The sequence below is a fragment of the Thermobia domestica genome, chromosome 1 (assembly GCF_964235325.1).
Source record: "Thermobia domestica chromosome 1, izTheDome1.hap1.1, whole genome shotgun sequence".
In the NCBI taxonomy this organism is placed as follows: domain Eukaryota; kingdom Metazoa; phylum Arthropoda; class Insecta; order Zygentoma; family Lepismatidae; genus Thermobia; species Thermobia domestica.
Genome location: NC_137454.1, coordinates 82,931,239 through 82,956,466, shown reverse-complemented (window position 1 = coordinate 82,956,466; position 25,228 = coordinate 82,931,239). Strand labels below are relative to the sequence as shown.

At 35.5% G+C, this 25,228-nt stretch overlaps 1 protein-coding gene across 1 annotated transcript in view; it reads left to right on the top strand.

The window, feature by feature from the left end:
- Positions 1–24,766, top strand: part of Wnt10 (Wnt oncogene analog 10) — a 164,127-nt gene extending 139,361 nt beyond the window's left edge. Inside the window, exons 3-4 of the mRNA XM_081760235.1 lie at positions 6,752–7,050; positions 20,824–24,766. Coding sequence (XP_081616361.1) covers positions 6,752–7,050; positions 20,824–21,297 — 773 coding nt within the window. The 3' untranslated portion in view covers positions 21,298–24,766. The remainder of the gene's footprint in view (positions 1–6,751; positions 7,051–20,823) is intronic.
- Positions 24,767–25,228: the final 462 nt, after the last annotated feature.

The following is a 25,228-nucleotide window of genomic DNA, read 5'->3' as shown; positions in this document are numbered from 1 at the left end:
CAATTCTTCATATTGCTTATTAGATTCGTCGAACTTTTGGTCCATTCGTCTACTTAATTCTTCATATTGCTTGTTAGCTTCGTCAAACCTCAGTTCCATCTTCTGTTCCATGGTCTGGTTAGCTTCGTCAAACTTCTGTTCCATTCGTCTACTTAATTCTTCATTTTGCTTATGAGCTTCGTCAAACTTCTGTTCTATCTTCTGTTCCATGGTCTGCTTTAATTCTTCGTATCGCTTGTTAGCTTCGTCAGACTTCTGCTCTATGGTCTGCTTTATCTCGGTAGACATCTGCATTATTTGTCGCTGTACAGCTAACAAGAGTCGATCCTCTGATGACAAACCTGGTGTTACACTAGTTTCACCTTGGTCACTAGTATTTGATTCCTGCTGTATTGTTTCGTTGTCCATTTTTCTTATGATTACTTTACCACTTCGCAATATGGTTAAGTTCGTATTCATTAACTGTAGTAAAAGTAAATTCAACCTTACTCTTCTTCTTCGGGAACTGAATTTACAAAGTCCCGGGTGAGGTAAACCAAATTTTTACAACGACTTATCAAAAAGATAGTCGTAAACCTGGTTCGTTTTGCAGAGATAAAAATTTGAAGTGGTAGTAATTCTTTGACATAAAAATATTAGCTTCGATATTTAAATACCATTAATCTCACCTTTTTAATAAAACTGACAACGTCTATAAACGATGTTAAACTGGTTTATTATTTGATATAACTTAAATATCCTTTTCTTAAAACTGTTAAGTACACAAACTCACTGACTAGGTAACCATAAAAAATGTCCATATCAACAACTATCCCATAATAATCACTTACATACATTAAAAACATTCTTCTTTTGTTAATAAGAAATGAACATTCTACTAAGTATAGTGCATATGTATGAGTACTTTCTGCCCAAGGTACAGGTAAATATTACACAAACCAAAGTATTTTGTTGTACATTTTTAACGAAAATGACGTGCGACTGTGCGTGACGTAACCTAATATGAAATCTTATCTCCCCCTCTCCCCTAGACCCTAGCACACGAAGAGTATACAGACTATCCAATGTCAGTAGAACCCATCTTTTCAGTAAATGCGCATTTAATCTATTTGCAGTATCAGCCTAGGCATCTACTCATGCTTCGTAAGCTAACTAGCTCTATAGCCTATATGGAAATCACAGGTTCAATGTCGCGTTCACAAAAGCTCTCCACTGACTTCTATCCTTAGCCAACTGGGTCCAGTTTCTACTTTATATTCCTATTTTTGCGAGATCCATCTTAATATTGTCTTCCCATCCGCGCCTAGGTCTTCCTATGATTTTTTTTTTTTTTTTTTTTTTGTTCTTACCGCTAAAACTTTGAAGGCGTTTCTACTTTCTTCCATCCTGGCTATATGTCCTGCCCACCTAAGCCTCCTAGACTTGATGACCCTAACAATGTTTGGTAAGCCGTAAAAATTTACGTAGTTCCTCGTTATGAAGTTTCCGCCATTCTCCATTAACGTTCCTCTTGGGTCTGAATATTCGTCTGAGCATCTTGTTCTCAAATACTTTCAGTCTATGTTCTTCCCTCAGAGTAAGCGACCAGGTTTCGAGACCATACAGAACAACAGGTATGATTATCGTTTTATATATTTTAAGCTGCAAATTTCTCGACAGAATTCCTCAACGACAAGAGATTTTGAACTGAATAATAACACGAATTCACTGCTTTTAGTCGACATTTAATTTCTTCGTAAATATGATTTTCCTCTGTTAAATATTGATCCTAGATATTTGAAAGTATTCACTTTATCAAAAGTATTATTTAATATTTTAACGCAATCATAATTTGCCGTATTACGGTCCCGACGCACTTCCATGTAGTTGGTTTTCTCTGCATTTACTTCTAAACCCTTGTCCCTGCAAGCGTTTAATAAGACCTCTGCATTTCTTTCTATTGTTCTCCTATCATCCCCTATTAAATTTACATCATCAGCGTACGCATAACCTGGTGAACATCGTTCAGCTCTAGGCCCTGGTTGCTATCTTTGATTTTCCTTATAGCGCATTCCAGGACAAAGTTGAATAGTAAAGACGACAACCGATCTTCTTGTTTCAGGCCATTCTCGACGTGAAAGCTCGTGGCGAAAAATTTTCCTACCCGGACTTTACTTTGGGATTCATTTAAACATGCCTTAATTAATCTAATTAGCTTTTTCGGTATTCCAAATTCTGTAAGAACGTTGTACAATATTTCTCTCTTAACCGAGTCGTAAGTCTTGATAACATCAATTAATAGTTGATGTACCAGGCTACTGTATTCCCACTTCTTTTCGAGTATTTGGCGAATGGTAAATATTTGGTCGATAGTTAATCGATTTCGTCTAAATCCACACTGATAATCTCCAATAATTTCATCTGCGTATGGGATCAATCTTGCTAATAGAATGCTTGAAAGGATTTTATAGGATGTTGACAAAAGAGAGATGACTCGATAATTATTAGTCAGTTTTGTCGCCTTTCTTGTGGTTTGAAACAATGATTGATTCTTTCCACTCTTGTGGCAATTCTTCCTTGTTGTAGATAAGGAGAATGAGTTTGTGTATCTTCTTCCACAATTTTTCGCCTCCAGCTAAAATTAACTCAGCCGGAATTTCGTTTACACCCGAAGGTGTGTGTTTCTTTAATTTCTTTATAGTTATTTCTACTTCTATTCGGTTGGGTTCTGGAATATACGGTTCTGCGGTGTGTATCTCCCTTTCCACACTCACATTAGTTTTTGCTGCGTGTTAAGCAAATCGTCAAAGAAATCTTTCCATCCATTTAAAATGCTATCTGTGTCAGTGAGAACTGTCCCATCAGCTTTCTTTAATATAAGCACGAGGTTGATAGCCTTTCTTAAATTCGTTGATCCCTTTATACATGTCCCAAATGTTTTTATTTTTACTATTATCTTCAAGTTACTAAATTTTAGCTTTCAAAAAATCGCGTTTCTTTGTTCTAAAAGTTTTGGAAATTTCCCACCTGATGTCTACGAAATTTTGTGTAGTTATTTCATTCAAATTTTGTAGCCAACGTAATTTTGCCTGTTTTCTCTTCTCTGCTAGTTCGAACCATGGTTTGTTCCTACGTATTTCCGCATGTCCTTTATATATATATATATATATATATATATATATATATATATATATATATATATATATATATATATATATATATATATAGAGAGAGAGAGAGAGAGAGAGAGAGAGAGAGAGAGAGGATGCTTCGTAAGCAAAGGAAATAATTCAATTGCTTTAATATTTTTCTCCATTATCTTAAGGTTACATCTCTAACTAAAGAGTGTATGACATGCGTCAGATTTCTGTAACGATTCCTGTAATGTTATTGAGATTTCATCATTTTGCACAAAGAGTATTGTTTCGTCATACATAATTGATATTCTTTCTTCATGGTTTTGGGGAAGTCATTATTTATATTATTATAAAACAATTTTAACGTGGATCTTTGTGGATGCCTAATTAGAAACATACTAATTACAAATATGTATGTATTCATATTTCAGAATGTGTTCACGGCAGTGATTTGTAATACTGATATGTACTACTACTTCATATACATCGCCTAATATATAATATACTCTACAACAATTGATCAAATTCATCTACCGTAATATGAGTTTCATCTCCCTTCTCTAGAACAAGCCTCAAATCTGGCCACTTCCCAATGTTGAAGACAACCAATGGCGTATTTAGGATTTTGTTTCGAGGGGCTATGCCCAACGTAAGGAAGGAAGTGGGCAATTGCACACCTGAGTTTGAGAATTAAATACATTTTAATTTATGTACAAATTGAAGTTACGAGGGTCACTATGAAAGTTTTGAGATGTGAAATAACTTACATACTTAAAATCAATTTAACACTTACATTTTCTCAAAGTATTCACCATTACACTGTACACACTTTTGCATCCTCGAAAACCACTTTTGGAAGAAGTATTGCCAGTCTTTTTCTTCAAGTGTTGAAAGTTCATTCTCGTAAGCCACTACAGCTTCTTTAGGGCTGCGAAACCTCTTCCCACGCGTGCGATCTTTGATCCTGGGAAACAGAAAAAAATCATACGGGACCAGGTCAGGACTATACGGTGGATGAGTCATAAGTTTGACCTCTGTAGGTTCTAAAAACTAAATTGTGATGTTGGCCGTGTGTGCGGACGCGTTGTCATGATGAAACAGGATCCCACGCAATCCAGTTCTTGGACGCCGTTCCCGAAGCTTCTGGAAGACTTTGTTAGGCAAACAGTGGTGTACCACTGAGCAGTAACAGTCCTTTGTTCTTCAAGTGGAACAGTTTCAACATGGCCAGATTTGGAGAAGAAAGTTATGACCATCTTCTTCCCCACACTTCGGAGTCGCTTCACTTTCGTGGGTGGATTTTCGTCTGGAAAGATCCAAACTGTAGACTGGCGTTTATTTTCAGGGCCAAATTGGTAGATCCAAGTCTCATCACCAGTAACAATGTCAGAGACGCGTCGAGAATTGCCTCCATCAAATCTTGCAAGCATTTCTTCACACCATTCCACACGCATGCGATTCTGCTGTTCAGTCAAAGTGTGAGGCACCCAATGAGATGAAACCTTCCTGAGCCGAAGATGATCATGATCATATGATATCGTACAAAAATTTAGGATTGAATCTAACCCTTTATTCTATTCATACAAGAAAAAGGAAGCATCCGCTTGGCCTTCCTAATTTCCCGGGCTAATTATTCCCGGGCTAATTATTCCCCCATTTTGTTTTTCTTTAATTCAAACATTTCCTTCTTTCAAAAATAACTAAACGATATAATTTTTCCTTTGTTATAATAACTAAAGTCCCGTCATGTTGATATACGCGCAAGTTGGAATGCAACACAAGTTTCATTTCTCAACTCCTCTTAGTTTTCGTGTTACTGATGACGGACGACTTGAATCACAACTGACAACGGCCGATAAAGTATAATAGGCGAAATGAAAGAAAGTAACGTCGAGAAAAGAAACAGAAAAGTAGAAAGGACGAAAGAAAGAACAAAAGGACGCAGTTCTTACATGAAATAAAATTTGACAAATACAGTATTATTTCTGAACAAGAAGCATAAGAAAATGGAAAGTCAATAACATTCTTAGAAATGGTAAGAAGGATTATTGTTGTACGTGGAATGTGAAAAACTAATAAATTTATTTCGGGGGGTGCTTGAGCCCGATAGACTCCTAAATACGCCACTGAAGACAATTCTGCTCCTCTGATCCTTCACAGCATGTTTTTCAACTTCATAAATATTTTGAACATCGCTTTTATATATATATATATATATATATATATATAATATGGGAACAGTCTTACCCGTCCCCCCCAATGTTGAAGACAGATTTGCGCCGATGCCCTTTCCTCAAATAGCACCCAATAGTTTGCCAGCAATATGAAAGTAAACGAAGTAGTGACATGGTGTGCTAGAAAAAAATTCAATTTCCGTAACAATCACTTGGGAACACATTCTGAGACAATGTGAATCGGAATTTGAAATACTTTATAAATTGTATAATGGTGTACAAATTCTGATCCGTTTCAATTCAAACAACTTGCAAATAGCAACAATACTCAAATTGGGTTCCACAGAGCAACAAAGCTGTACGCAAACATGTATCATTCGCTCAGTTGATGTGTAGCAAAGTGAAGGTATTGCAGTGAGGAATGTGCCGCTTTTGCGAAGATATACTCTTTCCTATGCAAACTTCAGCACTTCTCCCATACGATAACAGTGTCGGAGCAATGACTTTCTGTTAGGACGAGCCATTGTTAGTGTTAAAATTAAAGGTTATGCACGGCACCCTTCTTCACAACACACACACACTAAGGAAATCACATCCAAAGAGGACGTCAGTAAAACAAGATATGTGCTAAAGAAGTTCCGGGATCTATAGCGGCCTAGCGTATTATGGCCAAGCGATTACATGTGGTCCAACCAACAATGAAGCTTGCGATCCATTACAAATTGACGCTGGAAACTGTTTACTAGACAGCGTGCGTGCATTAATGACCACGGCTTATCATGAAGTGACACAGCAAGGGTATAAGGCTGTACGAACGCCATCTAGCTGGTGATCGCTTCCGTAGCTACAGAGGGAAGCTCGAGATTAGTTATTTCGAAAAATTTCAAGTTAATATTGCTTATAACAAAAAAAAAAAAAAAAAAAAAAAATCTATTCTCAGTTTCCACACACGAAATAATAGCATTATACGTTGTTATTGGTCACTTGGATGTTGTTGACTAACAAATTTTTAGTTTTTCAGATTAAATGATTACATTTTTCAGTTGCAAATACGTCATAATTACATCACGCAGTTATGTAGGTATGGCATTGCGGAGTAGTGATACAATTTAATTAAATATATTTTCTTAGTACAAATAATTTAAGTTAAATTTACCGAATTTCAAGAAGTTAGATAGTCATTCGCATTTTGGAACAGTTACTTTCACTACATTTCAATACGTTTTATTTATTCGTTGATGAAAACCAAAACTGAAGAGTATAATTTTAGAATTAAGGCTAACATCCCCAATGCCACCTTAGGCACTCTTCTAATAACATGTTTGTTAAAATTTGAAATGATCGCGACCATCCATATTATCTTATTTCTCTTTTTTTCGCGAGATACAGTTAGTCTACATTTACTTTGGATGAATTATACATAATTGTAATTAATTCCTTCTTTATTACACTCTTTTACAGGCTACAAAGAATCAGCATTTGCCTACGCTATCTCTTCTGCGGGTGTGTCACACACTGTAGCCAGAGCGTGCAGCATGGGACAATTGCTTTCGTGTGGATGTGACTCTGCTGGGTTTAGGAAGCGAAGCCATCAGCGCAGTAAAGGAAACTCAGGAAGCAATAGAATGTGGAAGTGGGGAGGATGTTCCCATAACTTAGATTTTGGTGTAAAATTTTCCAGATATTTCTTGGATTCCAGGGAAAAGGCCAGAGATATCCACTCAAGAATTAATCTGCATAATAATCAAGCAGGAAGACTGGTAGGTACTACAGTTGACTCAAAGGTCCTTAATTTAATTTTGTGAGCTAGTATAAGGGTTAACCAAATGAAAGTAAGATTTTTGTTTTATTTCTGTAATAGTTTATTGGATAAAAATGAGATTATACAAGATGTAATAAAGATACATGAGCTGTACGTCAGCTAGACAATAACTTTCTCGGTTCAAGTGTTTTCACTACCTCGTCTAGAAAAAAAATTATGCACATATCGGTAGGTAGTACGCCCTAGCAAACGTAATCGTGATATGTTGTATATAGAAATAAATTGCCTAAAATCCAGTGCACAAGCGAAGGTAAAGTGCCCGCCGCGAGAAGTCACACCAGGCCTGTAGCCAGCTCCAAGTTGTAGGGGGCGGCGACTGAAGTTAGGGGGACCAATCCAACCATATTATAGTTCATCACCATACTATGGTTCATTTGCCACCCTACCGTGAAAATTTTAAGGGGGACAGCCAAAATTTAGGGGAGGCCCGCCCCCCTAAACCCCCGTGGATACGGGCCTGAGTCACACTAACATATTGTTCAATCGTTGATGGCATTTCGCACCATTTCCACAGAGAACAAACAGGGCACATCCCAGAAACGCAATATCAGAGTGTCTTCTCAAGCAGACCTTGGTTTTATTCCAAGAGATTAAAATGGAGGAGGTGCCAGTCGGTCACGTTCACTGTGATAATATTGGGAACTTGGAGCCACGTTCTGGGTCGACTTTGCCTTATTTTCTATGAGCCGGAACCGAAATCTGTTGAAAGACCCAGTGGGTACTGACAAGAGGGTCTGACTGAGAGATTCAACTATAGATGTCACAGCATCAGACTGGTCGTTCACTGTATGTGTTTCCACTTCAGTTCGCAGGCGTTGAGCTTTGCTACTTCATAATATAAGATCCTTTGTCACGTCATTGCCTTCCCTGCTGGTCTAGTCAATAGCTTGCGCGTTGTTGTCCCACAAGATCCCGGATTCGATTTCCTGTAGGAAAGCCTTCAAATTTGAACACATTACGATGGTTCGCATTTCCTTAAATGTTGCACATAGCCAATGCTGAAAGAGACATTCAATTCCAGTTCAACCAACCATCCATCACATCATTACTTCGGCCATATGTTGCACTTGTTGCGCTCTGGGAGCTATCGCAGCAGCTTCCTTGGACGATATTAAATGTACACGGTCAGGTGAGGTTTTCAAGGACTCCTCAATAATGAAAATCTTATCGTACGTAAACTAAATGTGAAAACGTTATTGTGCTCTTTGTGACCCTGTTCAGCTGCAACTGCGGAGTTAAGATATATATCCTTTGCAGCGTTTGACTAAGACACTTTGATGCCGCTACGGATTTCGATGCAGTCGGATATAGAGAACTCTGATGGCCTGTGGTGGTCATTTCCAAGTAGCCGATGTAGGACGAAGTGAGCTTTTACCATCAGAGCCAGGAGAAGCAGAACAAGTTGAATAAAAAATATGTGCGAACGAAGTAAGTAGAATGGAATAAAACAAGTTTTGGTAGTATTCGATTATACCTGAATCCACGAGCAGTGTAACTGCAACATAGTTGACTACACCTTGTCTGTGTGTCACCTCTGTCTTCTATCAACGGAGTGTTTGCTGCTTTAACCTTGTTGTCTGTGACTCACAATCCGTGTACTCAGAATCCGAGCCGCAAACTGTGACGTCACAGAGCATCCAATTGGAAATGACTGGTGTATTCAGTCCTAAGTGAACGACCCAAAAGTTGACAATCCGTGACAGACAGCGCATACAGTTATTTCTCTAGGAATCGCGGCAATGATCCTAAAAGGCAAAAGACCTAAATTACATCGAACCTCATATAAATTAGTTCCGAAGTGCAAAAGTCCTAAAAAGAAATAGTCCAGGTACACTAGTTCTAAACGACAGAAGTCCTAAAAATCTCTTGACACGCTACCATGCCCACTCCACCCAATAAGATCGCGATGTTTTGAGCCAATAAACATGGCGGAAACGAGAGTAGCCAATCAAACGTGTCGATGCTTAGTTTTTCCTGGCTTCGTTGAAAAAATGAAACGAAATCTTTAAGGTTTACGACCCACTGTTATGCCGGTTAGGCTAAAGGAAACGGTGATGATGAGAGATGACTGAAAAGGTGGAAAGAAGAAAGTGGGAGGAAACGGGAGAATCCCGAGAAAACCCACGAGTACGGTGTTTGTCCACCACAAAGCCCAACGGCGCGAGCTGGAATCGAACCAGGGATCCCAAGCACTGGAAGTGAACGCTCTACCACTGAGCCACCTCGCCCCCTGGCTTCGTTAAGTTAATAGTGTGAAGATACATATGGGCAGATCCTCTATTTTATAACATCCTTGGCTAACACATTGCGCATAGGTAGCGTATACCGCCATGTTTTATCAAATACTTAAGTTTGTAATTTGTAACAGGAAGGACATCGTAGTCTAGCGGTTAGAGTGTTGATCCCGGGTTCGATTCCCGGTCGGTGCTTCCCCAATTTTCGGAGTCCACCTAGTGTCGTGAGGCAAACTGGGGAGTCACGTAAAAACAAGGCGTTACGGCGACTAGGTCTAGAAAACTCATGATGCGCCTGTTAGGACAGGGCGACGCAGCGCGCTGACCACGCACTCGTAGTTGGCTGGACATAGTTCAGCCACTCGCTAGCAGATGGCGTTGAAGTAGGTTTAGGCCCACAAAATGGGCTGTTACGCCAAGTGTGTGTGTGTGTGTTTTTTTTTTTAGTTTGTAACAGGGATACCACATGGACGAATAGATTATAATCCACAGTATGTCATTGAAATTTTAGGTGGTTTTTAAAAGTCAACTTAATTGAAGTTAATGAGAAACTTGAAAGTGTATTTAAATAACCAATACAATAAGTTTTAATCAAGGCCTCATCCAGGATTAGAGTGGGGAATATTGAGGTACGAGCCATTTAATCAGTTTAGGCAAGAGTGTTTTGCATCCTTATGCGATGTCGTAGCTACGAAGGACGGGACCTATTATTAAGTAAGCTTCGAACCACGATCTGTACTTGAATCCGGTGGAGTTCGCGGGAGAGATTATCATTTCACCGGCTCACAGTGGGGCCAAAGCACTGAATTCTTGGCAAAAAGTAGGAATGCGCAATATCAAACAGAAAACTGTAAGAAAACCAATGAGTTCGGTGTGTGCAGTAGCTACAATAATGTATTTAATATGTAGATGATAGATTTTGAGATAAAATAAATGTACACTCATGTCCAAAATTATTATCGCATGTCTATAAATATGTTGTTGCAGGAATATAATTTGATAACGAATCTGCCTGGTATTTCTGTTAGTATGTGTATAGGGGGTCTAATAGGGAAAGACATGTATGTGGCAAATTTCATGTCAAAAGAGCAGTAAATAAGAACAATAAAACAAAAATTAAACTTCCTTGTCCATTTAGCAACATTTTGTTTTACTCTTTCTCATTTTTGTATGTATAATTCTTTTCCTTTAAAATTTACCACAAATATACATTTCCCGATTATACACATAGTATCAATATTAAAAGCACCCTGCAAAATCATTATCAAATTATATTCTTACAAGAATACAGTTATAGGTATGCGACAATCATTTTGGACATGAGTGTACAAGCAAACAACAACAAGATACATTTTTAGGTGTTACGCACCAGGGTGCACTATATGAACATGTATTTAAAAGTGTCAAAGAAAATCCGTGGACTGAAATTTTTATGTTACTTCGACAGCAGAACCATCTGACTCATCGCTACTTCCCAATGGATTATTCTGGAGCGAAACATGTGCAGCTTTTAATAAGCCTAATACATCCTTATGAAAATGAAACGTTTTTCCCTGTGGTGTTTTTCGAATGCTCGTAATAAGAGGATCTGATGTGATTAGCACTAAATACATCATAGCTTCTTTTGTCATCGTTCGTGAAATTTTACGAGCGAATGTTCCCTGGATTGCTTAAATTATATAACATATTATATGATTGGCATAAACACACGCATTGGCAATATGCTTTGATTTGACAATTTACTATTGGCTTACATTCTTGTGTGAAAGGGAAAAGTGTAATTATACAATTCACAACTAAATAGTAATGAAACTAAAGAAAATGTCATGTTTCCCAAAATTTATTTCAAAGTTGTGGAGGATTCGTTATGATAATGATGATGCAAGAACACTTCAATACATAAAAATAATATCATCACAAGTTCTCGATATGAATATATTATCAAATATATTAAACTTATTATGATTTAAACGTATCGGTAACCTGTTCAGTTTGTTTCATATATTGGATCTTGTAATACGTGGGCTCATTTCAGGGCTTTGATTGGAACCCTCTGAGCTGGAGCAAGCGGAGGTTCATTACAGTTGATTCCAATGTCACCTCTGTGCACGCATCACAAAAAAAATGTCGTCCCCATTAATCAAATATTGTTGACTAGAGTTTAGTTCTGTTGGTGAGTGCCAGAGAAGTATGACTAGATGTTGGAAACAAGATGGGGCCTGGGGGTGAAGCCCCCAACGAAGTGTGGGGGGCAAAACTTCCAAAATCGACTTATATTCAGTTTTATCAGTGCGTGCATGGGGATCACACGTCTATTAACCTAACACTTGCTCCCACATTCATCCCAGCTCAATTCAAAAGCAGCACTACATCCAGAATGCGTTTTTCCTAAAACATTTTCATGCACTATATTTTCCAAAAGTGCAAGTGTTCTATTTGCATACAGTAAGAACAGTGTTTCCGCTACGACATTTTAAAAAATTACAGTCATATTATGACATATTTTCTACTAAAATGTCATTCCATAGTTTGACCATAGTTTTTATGCTTTCAGTATCACAGCATTTTCCAAATATGATATTAAGTAGTAGGGTACTACTACAAATCACATCAACCCTCGAAATATACAAAACGATACATACATGTGGGTCGTGTCACCATGTTTACCAGCGACTGAATATCTATACGCAAAATAGGGATAGTCGCATTCGAAGTCACATTCTTAACTTCTGTCAATAAGCAGCGCCTCTCCGGTTTTGGCGGATAACCAAGTTTACACGTGCCATGAGCTCATTGTAAGCTGCTATCACTTCCTTTCCTGCACACTATCTTATGTGTATATGATTAAGGTGTCATTATAACAAATTATACCGAGTCAATCCTTTACTTCATTTTTCAAGTTTTTGCCAAGAATTGCCTGGTTTGGCCCCACTGTGCGGCCCCAGAAGCATTAGCTTTTGTTCAGGCAGGGGGCAAATGTGAGGTAAATTTAGTGAGGTGTGACATGTCAAAACGAATGGGCAGTCTTGATTTGTCGCACAACATACTGGGGCTGAATAAAAATCTAATGAGAAAAGAAACATACATTCTTTTTAAGTTATAAAAGACGTTTCATCAACTTATATCTCAATCAAGAGTAATTCTTAAGTTTCAAAGGAAACGCATTACTTATTTGTGTTTTTTTTTCTTTCTTTTTTTTTTTTTTAACGAACCTATATACAAAACTGTCTGTTCATTTTTACAATGAAAGAGTAATTTTATATGACTCAAGTGCAGTTGAATAATAATAATAATAATAATAATAATAATAATAATAATAATAATAATAATAATAATAATAATAATAATATAGCTAGTAACTGCGTTCACAACAGCATTGTGGCAACTGCTACACTGTTGAAGTCCTGTGTAGTGGTATATCAAATTTCAGAACCAAAACATGTGAATGGAACTGGAGATGAGCACATAAAATCATATTTATGATTCTTTGACATGAAATTGGCATATTTCACTTTGTCCGTTCAAAGTAAAGTACCTAGGTATAATAAATAAAAATCATGTACCAGATGAATCATTTGAATCTACATATTAAATACAATGACAAAAGCGCAAATTTTATTCATCAAAAACGATTCCAAATTAAAAGCAGAGATAGAGAGAATGGAGTGCGCGTATTAAACCAATTGAGAATGCTCCAAGAGCATTGCCAGAACGAACTTTAAAAGAATGGAGAGATGGAGCAGGAACTGTGATTGTTCCTACATGTAAAAGCAAATCTTTTTATCCGCACCTTCTTCTGTTTCTCGTAAAAATTCGCAAAATATTATCTTTCTATGACTTACAGTTCCCGAGACATGGCTTCTTAAATCTCCTGAAATTCGAACTTTTTGGCCAATATCTGAGAAACGGTGGCCAGTTGTCCAGTGGGTACAAGTTACTATTTGGTACCAAAATGTTCACCATTCTCTTAGGTATTGATCAACACCAATATGATCTCTCTTTGACTTACGGTTCCTGAGATTGGCTCCTTAAATCTCCTGAAATCGTAACTAGTTTTTGGCCAATATGTTGGGAACGGTAAGTCATAGAGAGATGATGTTGGTGTTGGTCAATACCGAAGAGGATGGTAAACATTTTGGTGCCGATATTAACTGGTGGCCAGTGGCCAACTGGCCAATGGCCAAACCAGTGGCCACCGGTTACCATTTGGTACCAAAATGTTCAGCATTCTCTTAGGTATTGATCAACACCAATATTATCTCTCTATGACTTACGTTCCTTTAGAGATATGCCACCTTAAATCTCCGGAAATCGGCCATTTTTTGGCCAATATCTCGGGAACAGTAAGAGTGACACGCAAAATTTTATCATTTTCTCAGATAGTTTCTGATGCTCTATTGAATGGAGGATTCAAAATTGAAAAAATCGCAAATAACAGACAGATGGGCAGACAAACACACACACACAAACATGGAGAATTCAGTAACGAACTTAAAAAGTTCGTTGAAAACTACATTCAAGGGAGCCGATCCTGGGGGGCCAGCCCCCTTCCCCAATGCTCATGCGGGCCCCTATTGTTTGGAACAATTTAAGTGCAATTTGTCTTAAAATCCTCATATATATACCTTCTGCATCTGAATGGGCCCTCCCCCCCAAATTTACAGAGAAATCGGCGCCCTTAACTACAGGGGTTGTGCAGCAAGCAACCCAAAGGATTCAAAGGATAGGATCTTTCTCTCATCCTATATCGAAATGAACTTGTGGAACTGAATTCCATTCCAGAGATGTTGGAACACACACATATAGGAAAAGAAGTGTGGGGATTGTGAGGAAACGGAAAAAGCAGAAAGAACATGAAGAACAAAGGTTCTGTTATAATAACATTAATAAGAGCTTAAGAAATGAGCAGTTATTAAATGATGAGATGATGATGATAGCTTCTTTCTGACCAATCATTTTCAATAGCTTCAGAAAGCACATGGTTGGCGAAGGAACAGAAGAAGAGGTTTAGATTATATAAAGAATTACACAGCTGTAACTTTATATAATGGAAGATGCCAAGTTAAAACAAGTATTTGGAGATAATAGAAGCAGAAAGATTTTTTTCTTTTAAAAGAATAAAAAAAAATATTTCATCTGATGTCTTTCCCCGCCTCTTACTCCTCATCCAGTTCTTTTGTATGTACAAAAGCATAATGATGATGGAACATGACTGTTGATTTGTAAGGATAGAGCTACTTTCTGACGTAGGGATTTTTTCCCACCTCTCCTTGTTTGGCCACGGCGGATGGTCTTTCTGGAAGTGACTGACAAACTTTGAACTAGTAAAACATTCTTTCCTTTTCTTTGAGCTAATTCAACCAACTAGGCAATGAACGAAAAGCAACTACTCAGTATCACATCCTTTCAGCTCATCGTGATCATCATCTGGGCTGTTCTTCAAGAAGAAACCACGGACAGAAGGTGTAATGAGGTTTTTCTCTGAGGGTGGGTGGTCCTCCTTGGAGTACCACCCTGTCTCTCCTTCTTTCTTTGTTCCGCAAAAAGAAATAAGAAAGAGGCCTCACGCTTGTTTCACCTCCTTTTGCTTTCGGCATGATGTGAGTGAATAAGTGTTATCCTTGTCTGTGTGGCTTGCTTAAAGGAAAAACGTAACAACAATGATGGACTTGCAGCACAAATTGGCTACCATCTTTAGTTGTTTATCCATACAAAGGCCAAAAAAAAAAAAAAAAAAAAAGCAAGCCATAACTCTATTAAATTATGAATGTAACACATATACAGTATGCAAGCACAATCATGTCTTACAACTAAGTTCTTATGTACACTACTTTTGATATCTCTCTCTTTTTTTCATATATCTACTATAGAGCATAACAAAAACACAAGTTTTCTTCCAGAAGGAGCGTAATTAACCCTTGCTCAAGATGGAAGATGAAAGAAAATAACCTGCAACTATGATATACAACATTTTTTCCTCACCTGCTGTTGTCATCTTCTATCAAAAAAGCGTCATTCTTATTCAAAGCGGCTTTGTAACCATCATACCACCTTCTTTTCCTTCTTATATATTCACTGTCTCTTCTGGCTATTTCTGTTGTCTCCGTTTGAAGAAGTCCATAACTAATTCACCTCGACGTTGATCTCTTTTCAATTGGTTGTTTAAGGTAATGTAGAAAAGCCTTGAGAAGTGTGATGATGATGTAAAAAGAAATAAAACTCGTCTTTCTGTTGCTGGGCTGTTTAAAAGAAATATCATCAGCTCGTCTTTCTTAAGAGAACAGGCACAACAAACACTAATAGTTACGCCACCTTAATAAATTCCTTGTTTTATTCATAATTACTCTTGACCACAATAATAATCTATATATTAAAATGCTAGATTTATGTGTTTGTGGTCAAGAAAAGTTTATTTGTTTGTGGACGTTTATATGTTTATGGCCAATTCCTTTTTACAATATGTGTCGGAAACCACAAGTTCTAGAAAGATGCCGTTTTCACTGATCGATTGCAAATTTTATGTAGATTGTTTACTTCTAATTGAATATTTAAAAATGGTCTTATTTCTTTATTACACTTTTTAGGGGTACACTGAAAGTATTAAAATTTTTAAAAAATAAGATATATCCTACGAGTTATACATTCCAACACCACACATTTGTACACGGGGTTAATATATCTCTCCGGCGTTTGTTTCATGACCAAATGATAATGAAAAAAACGAAGGATGACTATTTCTCCAGTCTAAGATAAATCTTTATTGCCTAAAGTGTTTTGGCCAATGAACACCATATTTCACTAACATTATAATTAGTTGTGTGTGTAATGTATTTGCTTATTACATACTGCATGCAAGAAGAAAGAAAACATTGATCATACATGAATTAGAAACTTCAACCGAAAGTAGGCTCAAATCTCGCAAATGGTGCGAGATATTGAAAAAAGTAATCGAAAAAAAATTCCCTTTATGATACCCCTTGCTGATTGTTATCAAGACGTCCTCCACTTGTGTCTGTAAAGGGGCATGTACAGTTATTGTGAGGAATGACAAGGAGGTTCATGCTCATGATGTGCTGTGCAGAGAGCGCAGGTTCAGCCAATACTACTACTACTACTACTACTACTACTACTACTACTACTACTAATAATAATAATAATAATAATAATAATAATAATAATAATAATAATAATAATAATAATAATAATAATAATAATAATAATAATAATTGACAGCTGTCTGTCCACAGCTATCAACCAAAAACGGCGAATCAATTCAGCGTCCCAAGAATAGATTTCATGTCTTCCTTTGATCCTCTATCCAAACCGGAAGTGGTAGAAATCAATCATTTCCGCTTTCAACGTTCATCATCATAGAACAAGAACGGTAATAGATTATGACAAGTATTTTTTTGCTTTTTTTAAAAATCGAATTAGAGTCTCAAGAATTGATTTTGGAAGGGAAAATGATTTAAATCTATTAGCACTTTCCGGCTTCAATATTGATTTAGATAGAGAAAAAAATGGTAAGATATAATCTAGTTTTTTTTTTTTCGTACTCGATTTAGTGTCCCAAGAGTAATGTCAATCTTATCCCATAACCGTCAATTCAAATTGGAAATGCTAGAAATAAACCATTTTCAGTTTTAATGTTCATCGTTATAGAGCAAAAAATGGCAAGAAATAGTTAGAAGCCACCTCCTGCAGTCGATTAAGCGTCCTGAAAATAGATTCATTCTATCTACTAAAAGAGAGTGTTAGGAATGTACCACCCTAGGTTTCAATATGACTTTCAATATAGCAAAAATCTTCAGAGATAGCGAAAATTGTCTTTTTGATATGGCTCCAGAGCGTCCCGGAACTAAGTTCCTTCTCTGATTAATCTGTCTATTACAACTGGAAGTTATAAATGTACAGTTTCGGTTTCAACATCAAATTCGCATAGTTTGGAAGCCTATCACAGTTTAACAGTGTGAAACGAAACTAACTTTTTCTTCTTTTTAGTAGATCTAATTTATGATCAGTGACAGCTTTTGAGGACAGGCAGATCGGTTAAAAAAAAGATTATCACTACAAGCTAAGGCAGTTTCAGGTACAGCGAAGCGAATTAGCTACCTCTCGACTTTAATAAAAGTCATTTTATAGAAATATGCAGGAAAACATACTATGAAAAGTACCAAAAGATTTTCATGAAATATTTGTGATAACCTGTTTTAAGTGAGAACAAGCGATTTAGTCTTGCCTCTAGTTTAGGAAAACATATTAAAAACGTCTGGAACAAAGAGCATATCTGGGGTTCTAATGATTTTTGCCAAGTGGATTTTGGTAGTTATGCTTTCATAAAATGGTATAACTATCGTTTCAAGATGAGGGAAAGCGATGTGTTGTGGAATGTTACCTTAATGTTTATTAGGATAAGAGATGGTGCTGTAAACAATAAGTATTGGGGAGCTTTGCTCTCAATTTTCATTCAATGTTTATTATTTATAATTCATTACTTTTGACAATTTTACTATTTGTGACAATTTTATTACACTGTTTCTCAATTTTAATATATTCATGCGCCGCTTAACCTTTATTATACATTAACAGTGTAAAAAAAAAAAAAAACAATATCTCAAACAGGCAAATTCTGCCATTTTGGCTCGTGTAATTAGTACATATTTTTATTTCAAATAAATTTGATTTAAAAACAAATTTAGTGAAATAGTCCACAAGACACTACGGCTGGGACTTCCTTTATAAATCTTCCAAAAGGGAGATAACTGAAACTGTAACTGTTTATTAGTTACGAAGTGGATAACTTCCTTTTCCTAATATCGACATAGTGATTTACCCAAGGATCTTATAAATAGAGGATTTGCCCTAAGAATAAAATATTGAAGCCATACGTCACAGTTTCGCCATCCCTACTCTGCCCACTCCGCCCAATAGGATCGCAATGTTTTGAGCCAACAAACATGGCGGGAGCGAAAGTAGCCAATCAGACAATGTCGGAAACGAGAGTAGCCAATCAGACGTGCCGATGCTCTGTTGTTTATTTGGCTTCATCGATTTAATAGGATGAAGATACATATGGGCAGATCCTCTATTTATAACATCCTTGGATTTACCAGTATAATAAAGGTAGTTTAAGATGGTATCTGTCTTTAACTATATTGAAGTGAGACGTGTGAATTTAATTCTTAACAGCATAGTGGTAGATCTTGACCTGTTATATAATGAGAGCGTGAAAAATTATGCTTGCAGGCTTTCGGCTCCAGAGTTATGGACGGTCAATTTTTGGGTCATTTTTTTGAAAACACGAATATAGGAATAGAATTCACCTGATAGGAATCAAACTTCGCATAATGATAGACATTGACATTCAATATCAACGTATAAAATATAATGTTGTGGAGGCTTTCGGTTCCCAAGTTATGGACGGTCAAATTTCGAATCAGATTTTCAAAACAAACAAACAAAAAAAAAAACACCGAATTCACACCATTGAGATCAAACTTTGCAAAAAGTAAAATAAAAACATCGCTATAGTATATATTTCATTGTGCGTATATTTTAATTACATATACGGATATTTCATTTATTGATTAGCATATTATTATTTTTTGAATTATAATTACTACTTAAAATTTCCTTTTTTTTCTGCAATTGATAGCAACTCTAGCGAAATTTCGTTGCACACAGCCTCTGCATTTTAGTCTTCTGGTTATGGCAGTTACAATTTTATTTAAAATTTTGTAAATTTATCATTTTCAAGTGCAAAAACGCAATTTAGCTAAGTGTCAACTTTTTCTATTTGTTTTTCAATTTTATTTAACAATCACCAGATACAGTTTAAAGGTCATTTTACACTGGATATCTAACAACAGCAATAATAATGGAAAGGATATGGGAAAGTATCGACCAGAGCCTGTTTAGTAGGTACCATCCCAGCATTTGCCTGGTAGAAGTGAGGAAAACCCTGGAAAACCCCAGTCAGAGTGGTCGGCAGCGGGAATCGAACCCACGACCTCCCGAATGCGAAGCCAACGCTCTACCACTTGAGCTACTTCACTCGGTTCCAATAACTTCGAAAAAAACTTATTGAAACTTATGGGATCTAGCAATCTTCAAAAATTGACTAAATCTCTTATGTTCGGTCGTCAGAAAGCTAATTCTACTTTGCTTGAAAAGGAAGTAGGCTATGTTATTTCAAGTGGCAAAATTAGTTTACCTTCTTCTTACTTTTCGTTGAACCTATCATGCTTGTGGCATATCCTATCGCTATCGATAGGAATACGTTATTCCCAAACTTTTATGTACAAGAGTTGATAACAAAATGTTGGCAATAATGTCGGAAGATAAGTATACGGATGATCGTGCAAGAGAAAGGTCTGGAAACTGATAGTTCAAACCTCTGCGTCGAGGTAAGAAAAGCCAGAAAACAGTTAGTACCGCGAGTATTCGTACCTCTGTATAAATAGAGTTCAAGTGGATAGAGTTGAATAAAGTACCCTAAATCACGTTTACGAAATTTGAGTAATGCTCATGGATAAAAGTTCTATGGTCTGTAGCAAAAATTCACGTTAATGCAATGAAGAGTTGCAGGAAGTGCGTGGGAACGATAGGTCAAGGCATTTTGTTCAAGCTGGGAAAAGTCAGCAGATTAAATTCGTAGTGGTCGTTCCTCCGTTACGGAGGAGTGGAAGAAGTTAGTATGAGGTCTTCTTAAAAATGATCGTTACTGAATTTTTAGGAGATATCCGTAGAAGTTTGACTTATTCATCAGACTGTGTGGCACATCCCGAAAGATAACGCTCGTCGGCACGTGGCAGATACGGAGATCTAACTATTGGTCAGGTGGTATTATTAGGTCTTGGGAGGTATGAGCCCGTGCTAGTTTAACTTGTTGAATGAACTCCTTAGAAACACCAGTTTTGCACGTATTTCATCAGACCAACTTAAACAACCTTATAAATGTCATAGGATGACTTCCATAGATTTCGGAAATAGTGCAACACAACGCAGTAGACATGTTGAAGTCTTTCAACTACATTCAGTAACACGTTCGTACCAACTTTGTTGCGAGTAGTGCATTTACAGCCATCGTAAAAGTAGAACAAAAAAAAAATGAGCTATCTTATTAGTAAATTGAGAAAAGCGGTTGTTCCAATTTCAGTAGCTAAAGAAGAAATCATCAAAACTCTACATAAAACTCTGATTTCAATATTTTTACTTCGCTATAATTACCGAATTAAAATTACTGAAAATGAAAGCTATACATCGATTTTCAGAAGAGAGATCATTTTGTGTAAGTCACTGGTTGTGAAGGCATTGAAAAGTAACAAGAGTTGGATTTTTTTTTTTTTTTTTTTTTTTTGCTTGTTTGTGTTTTATATATAAGCTCTGAATTTTATTCAAAGTGATGGACTATAAATTTAAAAAATCGATATATTTTATAATTAATGCATTTATTTCTGTTTTTATCTTCTTTATAGGCAGTGGCTTCAAATATCCAAGTAAAATGCAAGTGTCATGGCATGTCAGGAAGTTGTGAACTGAAAACCTGCTGGAAATCAGCCCCAGATTTTCGTCGTGTGGGTGAAGCACTAAAAGAACGATTTCAGTATGCTGTGCTTGTAGACCAGTCAAGTGTAGGAAACGGCGCTCGGTTCATGTTCTCTAACATGGTTGGTCTCCGGCGAGAACCTTTCGAAAGAGATCTTATTTATTACGAACGTTCGCCAAACTTTTGTGAAAAGGACGCTAGTGTTGGTTTTCCTGGAACCACAGGTCGAAAGTGTAACAAAACAAGTTTTGGTGTAGACGGATGTGCTTCTCTATGCTGTGGAAGAGGGTATAATGTCATGAAGGAACGTCGTACAGACAGATGTAATTGCAGGTTTCATTGGTGTTGCTACGTCGTATGTGAAAATTGCACGATTGAAGAATGGGTAACAGTTTGTAAATAAAACATTAAGCGTTTGTTTCTTAGCGCAAATGCCCGTTCCTGTAGCTTTAAGAGAAAATATGTTCCTGATTTGAAACCTCTAAGCGGTTATAACGTTATTATAATATTTCACTGCAAAGACTGATATTGTATCCATTAAGAAAATGCATATACAATATATCTTAGAACAACTGAACTAAACGGTATATGTTATATATCTTATATATATACATATATTATTCATATATTGTTTGGAACATTCGTAAGTAGGAAGTAGCTATTTATCTTCTTACTATTGTTCTATCTGACTGAAAACACAATTCAGACAAATATTTATACCTTTTAAATATACGTATTTATTAAGTAAATCTACTTTTATGGGAATCATGCTTCCATATTATATGGTCATATTGATGTAGCTTATCTTTTTACAACAATCGTCAAGATTTATTAAAGATTTATGGAAAACGTTGATATTTTCGGGAAATTTATGGTTGGAAATATTAACAATAAGAAACTAATTGCAACAATATTTTTTGTCGTAAATATCAATATAATTTCCACGGGAACCATAGGAATGTTTAAGAATAAAGTTTGTGAAGAAATGGCTGAAACGTAACGATCGAAGTCGAAAAAAAAAAGCAATCAAGCTGAAAAGGAAAAAGAATCTTGAATCTAAGATACCACTTTCCCATAAAGCTTCTGAATCAAAATAGAATTAAACAAAGAGATTTTAAAAAATAAGTGATAGAGATCAGAAAAATACTGTAAAATAAAGTGGAGAAAATATACTTAGAATTCAAGCGAAGACGTAATATGAGGTAAACTGTAAGTAGCAAAAAGACTTAGAAAATATGTAGTACCTCATTTTATTTTTTTGAAACAAGGTAATATATTAATATTAATGATGAGTTCCTACAAATACTCTTTTCAATTAAATAATTATTTCTACTGATTTAAGTACAATTAGTTCTAGCAACATTTTTAATTTATTATTGCCTAAAACAATTTCCATTATTGTTAAAGCATAATATTGTCCATTCCAATGAATTATGCATTCCGATTTCAATGTATTAAAATTCCAAAGTGGGAAAACTCTTGTTATAAGTTCTTGTGAACCACGTTGACTCATGCACGGAAGAGTGTCCATTAATTATATAATACAAAAGAATGGAGATAAAAATCCATCTTTGAATGAAACAAGTATTTCGAGACTATTATTAATAGATGTAAAATATAATGAACTCAATAGCACATTTGTATGTTATAGGTGTGAAGAAAAAATAAGGGTACCTGTGAGGTAAATTGTTCTCAAACGTTTTTTTCTTCTTTTTGTGCTGCTCTAATATTCACTATAATATCTCACAAAACATAGAATTTTGTATCGAAAGAGAATGTAACATACTTGAAGTTTTAAATAGTGTCTTGTTCATATAAGTTTCTAATATGTACATTGTAGATGTATGCGGAACATTGCAATGCAAGTATTTAAAATGAAACCCAGGAAAAGATTTCGAGTATACACTATTCAATACCTTATAGTAAAAATGAGAGCGTATCACAGAAAATATTTACAACATGTGTCTAAAGTAAAGGTTTAGCTATAGAAAATTGTTACGTAATCTACATGAGATCTAATGTAGGCCAAGATTCATATCATCTTTGAACAGAGAATCGCATGCTATCCAGACAGCATTTAAGTAACCCGTAAACAGATATGAAGAACAATTTTATTAAATAGAACGAAATGATTCTACACAAATACTGTTCCTTATGTCTACGAGATAATATTATTGTCTGTCATGGTAAAATTTCATTGATTAAATGATAATGTTGTTAATAAAATGTTGATAACGATATTAACGTGAACGTAATAATAATGATTATGTTCGAAGCCAAAATGTATTACTGAACATTTACATTGATACTTCAGAAATCATTAAACTGTATGTAATAATGTTAAGTAAACGCTTATACTTCATAACTTTACTGATACATATTGTAATAAAATATATTATACAAGCAATAGTGAATTACTAGATAGTAAGCACTTTGCTTTGTTAGTTGGACAAACCATGTGCTGAATACGGGTATATTAAATCATCTTGTCCAACGTACTGTGATTCAAATGTTAAAAAATTGAAATTTGGAAGCTGGATTGAAGGGATAGATTGAGAAATAGGTCTAAGATATAAAGTATGTAAGTACAATTAAGTAATTATGACTTAATTACGCATATACGTGTATGTTCGCACACATGATAAAAATTATTATTCCTTTAATAAAGCTATTATGAAGTCTTGAATCATCGGAATTTATTAAATGTATTTATAATAGACATAGTAAAGGAATTTTATCTCCTATAATGACGAATGAATATACTTCTATAATATTGCATGTTGTAGATATTATAAATATAGGATCAAATAGTATCACTCGTATCTTTTCGCATGATAATTTCAGATGATAAATATTTACTAAAATAAATCATTTACAGATGAAAATTGTAAATGAAAATTTAGTCACATGCATTTTATACTAAATTTAACAGTATAAGCTGAGAGTCCAGTGCTTATGCTAGACATACTTTTAAAAAACTTTGTAGTAAACATAATGTGAGAATCGTAAACAAAGCCAAAGGTGAATCGACACGTGAAAGCATAATTTGCATTTAATTATGGTAGAAGAAAAATAAGTATATCTTATTTTTGTTTAACAGAAAACTATTTCCTTGTATTTATTTTTATTATTAATTAATCATAAGACTTAAATGTGATTATTATATACATTCGTATTGTAAGTTTTTATTTAATTTTTTGTGATTTATTTTTATCTTTCACGTAATAGTGTGTGTGTATGTTTACAAAATAAATAAATAAATAAATAAATATAATATTGATATAGTTTGTTTGTGTTTTGAAATATAGCAAGAAACGTAGACTGACTACAAAATTTGAGCTAAGTGCCAAAATGAAAATGTTGAGTAAAACGCCCAGATTTTTATTTCAGAACTGGTGGCACATAGGACCACGCGCATTCTTTTGGCGATTATTTGAACTACTTCCACAGTGAATATTAAAGAGCCCGTTTTTCACTGAGCAGTGTTAGGCAGATAGGCCACATTTTAACATTAAACCGAACTTTTCAATTTTTGGCACTTAGCACGGATTTCATTTTCAGTCTACAAATATTGAATAATAAGAGTTTGAGAGACTAAAGAGACTAAATATCTTTATTAATGGCATCATCGATAACTTAAAATGTCTTATTAGCTTCATAGATACAATATAAATATATCTTTGTAAGAAAATAAATTTCAATTTCATTATTTACAAAAGAAGAAGAAGAAGAGAGAGAGGGAAAGAGAAAGAGTTTCATCTTAGCGTAAGTTCATTTGAATCTGACACTATACAGGACCAATAGAGACTTTAAAAAAAAACTATACGCTATTAAGTATACATGGAAATTTACACAAGCATAACGCAACGAAGAAAATAAGAAAGTGTAAAACATATGGTTGTGCACTAGATAAGACGAGACAGAATTTGTATGAGAGGATTCGAGACGAAATAAAGCTTTAGCAATAGTAGATATACATTTATTTTAGACGACACATTATTTTCACGACGAGACAGTCTCATTTTTGTCTCGTGCGCACCTACATGTAAAATACTTACAACTATAGAGTAAATATGGCTTCATAACACAGATATGCATTGTATATTTGAATTAGTACGAGCACTCGTATTCCTTAAATATACGTTACTCTGAATTCCCTAGGATATGTAGAGAAGCCAGTCCCTTCACAGTGATAGTCAAGAAATTTTAAGAAGTATCATAATTTTTTTCTCAAATGATTCTTAAATCATTTTCAGGGGTTAGATATTCGTATCAAATGGTAGAGAATTGGTCAATTTTGTATGATCGAGTTATCTGAGGTAATAGGCGGGCAA